The following is an 8,258-nucleotide window of genomic DNA, read 5'->3' as shown; positions in this document are numbered from 1 at the left end:
CCTGCCCACTCCCACAGGTATCCATTGAGGGCTGGCTGTCTTCCCCTGTCCCCTCCCAAAAAAATTGGAAATGAGCCTTAGAAATATCTACATTTTAGTATCCTGTTTCTTTTCTTTTTAAAAAAATCATTGTTGCTTGAACAGGGCTTTTTTTTTTTTCCCCATCTATTATGTTCAAACATTTAATTTGTTTGAAATTGCCGGGTAGCATCAGTGTTAAGAAGGTGATAATGAAAAGTCTTGGCTAAGCGTGCTTTGAGGGCAACGCAATTGTGGTTCTCCATCGTTAGTTTTAGAATAATAGAATCACAGCATGGTTTGGGTTGGAAAGGACCTTAAAGCCCATCCAGTGCCATCCCCTGCCATGGGCAGGGACCCCTCCCACTAGCCCAGGTTGCCCAAAGCCTCATCCAGCCTGGCCTTTGGTTATGAGCTCTCTCTAGAAGCTACAAAGTTAAATTCTTGCATTCATTGGGTTTTTCTTTTTCCCCCGATCTTTTTCCAGATTGCCTTTTAACTCTTTTCAGTCTGAGAAATGGCCTAAAAACATTCCAGATATCAGGTATCCTCACCCACCGCAATTTTATTTTTTTTTGCCGCAGGAATGGTGTTCTCCATTGTCAATACAAACTGTCTCCTTGGCACTGGAGGCTGGCTGCTGTGGCACAGGCTGGGGGGGGTGGGGTTTGTTGTTGTTGTTCTCAGGCTTGAATTGACATTTCTGTCCATTTTAGTAGGCCACAGACTAATCCACATCTCCGTGTGACACAATAACATGAAAAAATCATCCACAGGCCTTAACTGTGTGTTCTTGCCCCACTTGAGGATTTTCTCTCTGCTTAGCTGACGGCCACATCTTTGCATACCAAGCATCCTTTCACCCAGGACAAGTTTCTTTCCTGTTTTGTCAAGAGGATTGTGATCTGCATAGTACTAAATATCTGCATCTTAAGATAGTAACTAACTGTATAGACTGGTGTGTCCGTGGGCACACAGATTGTGTGGGAGGGTGTGTGGTATTTATTTGCATTTTATTCCTTTTCATATTTAAGGAAGCTGTTTGTTACATTTCAGTTGCTGTTCTGTGTGACAAACTCAGCATAAATGTAAACCAGGTTGTCCCAAGGTTTACCCATAAGTATTACCCTATGCAGAACCTTGCAATCTGCTGATTTGTCAAGACCCAGGACCTTAAACACATGTTAACTGAGGAATGTCCATGTGCAAGTGAATGAGAAGGTAATGCTCTAGGTCACTTGCCCTCTGCTTTATTTTTTGTCAAGCTACCAAGGAACGGAAAATAAAATGCAAAGTCCAACTGAGTTTTAAAATAAGTCACATCATTTCAGAGTTTACAGGTTCATTCTTGCCTCTTGAGGTGTTTTCCTCTTCTGTTTGAAGGAACCAAGAGCATTATGGAACCTGCAGAGGAAAAGTTAATTCATTTTAATGTTGGTGGCTGGTATTTCTCAATTCCCAAAAGTAAAGTCTCTAAGTTTCCTGAATCTCTGTTGTGGAAAGAAGCTTCTGTACAAGATCAGTCTGAAAATCTGAGATTATTTATTGACCAAGATGGTTTTGTATTTAGGCACCTTCATTATTACATGCAGACTTGAAAATTATCTTTTTTCAGCTATACTGAATGGAACTTATTATACAAGCAAGCATTAATTTTGCAGCTGACACCTTTATTGCAGGTAAAGTGGGATATTCCATGTGGCTTTTCTAGAATTTTTTTCATTCTTAGATAAAATTGTCTGTAGAAGGATGTCAACAAGTTTGTGGATGTAATTTTATCAGTGCTTATGAAAGGTGTCCAAACAACTTCCACATTCACCTCATCTGCCACAGTTGGTGAGTACAGAAAATGTACAAATTTCATGCTTGACCTTTCTGTAAGAGCTCATTTGATGGTCATTGCTTTTTTTTTTTTTCCTGAAGTTAAAGCGAGCAGAGGCTTTTGCCTGCCAATTGTTGCGCTTGATGACAATTATGTTGCCCAGTCGTGTTGAATATGAACCTTCTAACCTGAGGAGGGTGAGACTGCCTTCCTTGGGAAGGTTCAGTCCTCCTGAAAACAAATTCATCCCAATGGGACACCACTGAATTCACTGACCTGACAAAGGAGGAAATGATGATTCTTCCTCTCCCCCTGTTCTGTTGCTGCATAAAGCAAAATGTTAACTGGATTCCTGTAGCTAACTTTTATTATTTATCTACAAGTGTTTTTTTATTGTAATTACAGGGCAGCTTTGCATAGTACCAGTGAAGGTTGAGTCCATACTTCCTGGCTGGATGAAATACGTATTTTCACAGAGTCATAGAATGGTTTGGGTTGGAAGGGAACTTTGAAGGTCACCTAGCCCAAACCCTCTGCAGTGAGCAGGGACATTAATATTTGCATTTCCTTTAAGTTTAATCTAAAATCCAAGTTTCTTTTGGTTACTAATATTTTTTGAGGAATTGTCTCGGGTGCTATTACGCTTGCTACTTTTAGCCCAAAATATTAACATTTTGGGTTTAACATTGAACATCTTTGGGTTTTCTTTTAGGCCTGTGTTTAAAGATGTAACATCTCCAAATAGGTTGGGAGAGGAAGACCGCCACACCTCAGCAGTCTGTTGCATTAACAAACCGTACATGATCATGTGTTTAACATGGACCTGTTGTGGTATAGCCAGGAACATATTCCACCGAACTAGAATGCTTGCATTTTCTGGCTTCTAAGTGCTTGTCAGTGTAACCTTATTAATTCATGAGAGAATTTTATGCATGTGCATTAGAAGTCATAACTGTGGCTCTAAACTTACTTTATAATTAATATCCTACAACAGCAGGTAATTGTTTGGTGCAAGTTTAAAATAATTTATAATTCGGTAAAAGATCAGGAAATACAGACTGTTAAACATTCCTATCACTCATCCAAATACTGATTTCCCCTTTCTAATCATTGAATTCCTACAGCTTATTGTAAAGATGTTATTAAAAAGAGCCCAAAAGGTCTTTCAGGCTTTGTGTTGGGTTCTTGGCTATTTCTATCGTATACTTTTACCCGTGTGCTGTCTCGAAGTCCAGAGATAGAATACAAGGAAGTGTCATTAAAACTCAAATGTTGAAAAACCGTTGTCTTTTTTTGAATATATGAATAGCTCTAATAATATTTCAAGTTCTTATAAATGTTTTCTACAAATTCATTCCATTTACCTTTAGGTACTTAAAACTTGGCAATGTGTTTGTTCTTGGCTGTATACAATATTCCATGGCATATTTTAGTAGATGTGAAGTACAGCATGGCATGGATTAGGCTCTTTCCCATGGCTGCTTTTGGCTTTTTTGATTAATTATTTGAATTGAAGTAGTAAATAGAAAACCTTTATGTATTTTGACAGATTCTAGATAATTGGAAGGAGCAGAAATATCATTCGCATGTCCAGCCTGCAGATACACCAGTAGCTGAAAGAACATCTCTGAATTCCTGGAGAACACGAAAATGCACCAGCAAGCCATCAGAGATTCCTTCAAGCAGGCCAGCATCCACAGGTAAGTGTCCCAAATTCTTTTGCATCTTTAGGAATGCCCAGGGATTGTTGTAACTTGTTGCAAGCCAGGAATGTTTTAGAATCTTGCAAATCTTATTTTTTGTGATATTTTCTCATTAGTCATCTTTATTTTAAAAATAGGAAACCCATGCAAATATTTGTTCATTTATGCTGGGCTTCATCTTTTAGGGTACACTAAATGTCGCGCAAGGTTAATGCACTTTTATTGCCTTTGCTGTACAAGAGCCAGATCTCCAGAGTGAATATCTGAGGTTCTTTTTCCTTTACTTGTGCCTTGATTTTTCTCTGGTTTTTTCACCTAGGCTTACATGAAAGTGCTCCCCTAGGGCTGGTGGATACACCTTTACTAGATACAGAAGAAGAAATGAATTACTGTTTTTTGCCACTAGATTTGGTGGCAAAATATCCTGTCCTAGTTAATGACGACAATTTGCTGTGGCTGCTTCAGAATGCAGCCCTGGTTGAATGCAGGTGCAGTGAGTTCCGCTTCATAGGTAACTGCTTTCTTATAATTACTTTTACACATCTCAGTTTCTGTGTTAGGCTGTTTCTGTCTACCTTGCAGATCAGAATCTTTTAATCTTTTGTTGTTGGTTTGACTTTGCTACCTGCCGGTTTTACTGCCCTGTTTATCAGGCAAGAAACAGAGCCTCTACTGCGTGGCTTCCAGAGCACACGGACCTAAAGTCACTCACCTACAGCCCTGCTCATTTGGGTTTTATTAATCCAGAGGCTTTCTGAACTAGATGCATTAATGCCATCAGGTACCAGAACTGCTGTTAGCAGTCAGTAATTACAGTAGACAAAGCTTATGCGATGACTCTTGATCTCCACTTGACCTTGTATCTTTACATTAGCAAAAAATCATGTTTTGCTCATTAAATAATCTTCCAGCTTCAAAAAAAGACAAGTACTTCTCAAAAGTGTGGCAGGATCACATACCTCCTCCATCAACATAGTATTTTATCCTCTGCAAACTCGGTTCAGATGAGATATACAGGAAACTGCAGTTTTGCTCTGCTAGTCCTCCAATGTTAGCATATGATAAAGCACGTGTTTAAATGTGCAGTGGGGTGGGACTGTGCCTGGAAGTGGGGAAAAAGCAGCCAAACAGGAACCCTCTTACATGAATCTCTAAGGATGCTGTGATAAACAAAGCTTGCCTCATTCTGTGCTTCCCCTAGCGTTCATGCTGCATCTGGTCTCCTCTAGCATAAACCTTGTTTTCAGGATTGTGTTTTCAAAGACAAAGTGTTTCCTGGAGTGCATTTGTCTTCTGTGTATGCATGCGTGTGTAAACAGTAATGCTAAAGGAAATAAGAACCTATTTTTGACAGATCTGAGCAGTGGACAGAAGACGTCAACGCACACTTCCTATGTTTTATTTTTATTTTCAAGTTAATTTTCTACGCTCAGAGAAGATGTTGTTGCCGGATGACTTCTCCAGCATGGATGCCTTGGAGGAAGAAGTTTTAATTCTGGGAATTCCTGAGCTTATAGATGCTTTGAAAATCTACAGAGGTAATATAATGTACATAGCTATATATTTTCTTCCTTATGTGCATTGATTTTAAGGTTATATTGTGAAATTGCTTGAAATGGAAGTTCTATTAATATGATCAACACTGAGGTGAGTAGTCTTAGCAACTCCCTTCCACAAAATGTTGAAAATGGTGGAAAATACAGCAGTGATTGTCAGCTGCCGACCTTCTGGGGCACAACCTTCATCTTCTTTCCTTGCAGGCAGCTGCTCTGTGGTGTCCCTGGCCGTGGCAGGGGCTGGGGGGCAGTGGAAGGTGTCCCCGCTCTATGCCATGGCGCTGGGGCTGCTGGCCAACTACCCAGATTCGGCTCTGGGACAGCTCCGCGTGGGCAGCAACCTTGGTAGGAGCCACCTGCACCTCTCTGGTGATGGCATCCTCTTCCAGCATGTCAAGTACCCACCCTTCCTCTGCATAGGCAATATCAACATAACATAAGGTTCTTTCGAAAGGCTGTCTGATGGGGTTTGTGGTTGAAAACATGTCCTCTTCTCAGCAGCTTGTCTTTTAGAATTTGTACGGATTATCAGTTCAACTTGCAGTGACTATAATTATGCAAGTTGGCATTCTTCTATTCTATTGTAGGCTGGTAAACTTAAAATTCCAAAGTGGTATATATAAATTCTTTAATGACCCGATGTTCTTCAAATGTAAGATTTACCGTTAATTCAGAAAACTCTGTATGGGATTTTCAAAATCATCTACATGCCTATGGGTACGGGCGTTTCTGAAGTCACAGAAAAGTCATGCTGCTATAACTAGTCCAACAAAGGAAGCAGACTTCTGAATACTGTGGTTTAACTTGATCCTTTGAGACAGCATTATTGCTCAGACTTACCATGCCAGTGCATGGGTTTAATAAAAACCCTGTCATACAGAAAAATGGCTCCTTAGTGAATCGTTAGTACTTCTTTCCTGAAACAGGTGAAAATGTGAATGTCAGGCATCTTTGCTACAACAGAGGGACTATTTTTTTTTTTAAATTCAGACACTCAATAGGTGAGTCATGAAGCTAGCCATTAAAGTACACTTTTTAATACTCTCTAGTAAAAAGTGCTTACCATTTTCTTTCACCTGCTTGTTGTGATTTGGATTAAGAAAAGAAAATGAAAAGAAATCACAATGAATCCAATTGGTTGTGGTTCAAGCCTGCCATGTAATTAGCTGCTCAGCCACACATTTCCATCAACTACAGATTGAAAAGCTTCCTGCGCCTTTTAATCAACTTTAAATATAGCACAAGCACATAATATCCAGCCTGTAAACAGGACAGAAAGACAACAAGAAGGTTGAATGTACAGTCAGCTCATCTCTGCCCCAGCATCTTGTCTGCATTTGCTGTTGGCATGGGTGAATGATGCCGTGAAGCAGAAATACCACACTAAAAGCTTTATTCAAAACTATTGCAGGTCATTATTTGATGGCTCCATTGCAATAGCTTTAGTTATCGATGCTGGATTGTTCTCAATACAAAAATTATGTAGAAGGGGATGAATAAAACTCAGTAGGTGCAAAACCCAATATATTTTTAGGAGAACTCATATTTCCTGAGTTGTACTCCTTAAAAATAAGGAGTAAAAATATAAAACAAGGATAAAAATTTTAGTGATTTTGCTTTTTTTGGATAGGAATTGGCTGGGAACTTGCCGACTTCCTCTCACTGACAATATTTCCGAAATCCAAGAGCTCTGTGCTTATTTAGACCAAAGGGACACCACTTATGAGCCAATGAAAGATGCTTTAAAACGTTAGCTGAAACAACAGATGCCAGCAGAGAACAGAGATTATAGTAAGTCAAGATTTCTCCACAACTCTTTAATTTTAAAATAGAATGAGCAGCTTTGCCTGGATACAATTAAGCAGTCAATGACTCACATATGCTTTTGTACTGTAACAACCCCTCAAAGATCACCTGGAGGTGACACTGAGGTGTCTCACTGACAGTGTTTCTCTTCCGAAGATCCACTGTTACTCTGTTGCCTTATTAATTGTTTGTTGCGGGTCGGTGGACACCGGAGTGGTAACATTCGGTTCCAGGTGAGATATAGAGCAAGCCTTCACTGGATTTGGGCAGCACTGCTCATGGGTTTGGATAATTTTACTTGCTGAACTTGCCAGGTTTACTCGTGACTGAACTAATTTGCTGAATCCAGTTTCTTCAAGATTGGACAGCCCAAGTTACCTTCATCCAAACATGTTCTACCTTAAAGATAGTGAGCTTTCTTTTGCTCCGGCTTTCCTGGTGTGGGAATGTTCTTACAACTCCTGCAGTTGAACTGAAGAATCTATTTCTAACATCCAGCCTAAATGCATTCATAGCTGCATTTTGCTCTTGCTAAAACTAACGTTTAACTTAAATGCTGTTTCCACTTTGGTTTATCCCCTCTTCTCCTCTAAAGCATTTACAGAAAAATCATGATGTTTTCTATCAGCCCTTATTGTGGCTTTTTAACAAGAGTTAAAATGATCTGCTGACTAATGTAAGGATTTATCTTTTCACTTATCCTGGTTTCCTCATATTCATAGAATTTAGGTCAGAAGAGATCTCTGGAGGTCATGTAGTCCAACTTTCTGCTCAGAGCAGGGTCAAGTAGGTCAGGTTGCTCAGGACCTTGCCAGGAAAAGCTTTGAGTCTCTCCAAGGATGGCAATCTCACAGCCTTCCTGGACTCCAGCTCAAGCAGTTAACTCCCTTTGTTGTAAATAGTCATACATGTAATTTCCTATGTTTCAACTTTTTTCCATTGCCTATTGGCCTGGCACTTTGTACCTCCAAGCAGAATATATTTTGTCTTCCCTGCACCTTCCCATTGGATGTAGACAGTGACAAGATCCTCCTCCAGCCTCTTCCAAAGGCTGAGCACACTCCACCTGCTCTGCTCTGTTACTCCACGTGCTCCAGGGAAGATACATTTACTCATACTCTGTACAAGGTAACCCAGTTGAAACCTCGCTGCTACTACTAATTCTACTGGAGTTAGCTTCCTCACTACATCCCACAGTCTCATCTGCACTTCCCTCTTCTGTCGGTAGCAAACAATTTCTTTGCAGACATCCCTTTGCCCCATTGTCTTGGTGTCAGGACCACCACCACCACGTGGTTGCAACACCGCCACCCCCCCCCCACTTCCCTCCTGGTAAGATGGGGAAGGATAAGA

The 8,258-nt window shown here is 40.2% G+C and overlaps 1 protein-coding gene across 1 annotated transcript; it reads left to right on the top strand.

Annotated features, from left to right (window-relative positions):
* Positions 1 to 1,401: 1,401 nt before the first annotated feature.
* KCTD19 (potassium channel tetramerization domain containing 19) lies at positions 1,402 to 6,853 on the top strand (the record flags this gene model as incomplete). Its single annotated transcript, XM_010082577.1, is given in 6 exon segments — positions 1,402 to 1,697; positions 3,390 to 3,540; positions 3,863 to 4,054; positions 4,959 to 5,081; positions 5,304 to 5,496; positions 6,730 to 6,853. Coding segments are annotated over 6 exon segments (1,079 nt in total), but the record flags the coding sequence as incomplete, so codon positions are not given.
* Between the last annotated feature and the right edge of the window lie 1,405 nt (positions 6,854 to 8,258).

This window comes from Pterocles gutturalis, unplaced genomic scaffold, assembly GCF_000699245.1.
Source record: "Pterocles gutturalis isolate BGI_N339 unplaced genomic scaffold, ASM69924v1 scaffold42494, whole genome shotgun sequence".
NCBI lineage: Eukaryota > Metazoa > Chordata > Aves > Pterocliformes > Pteroclidae > Pterocles > Pterocles gutturalis.
This window is presented reverse-complemented; position numbering and strand designations above follow the sequence as displayed.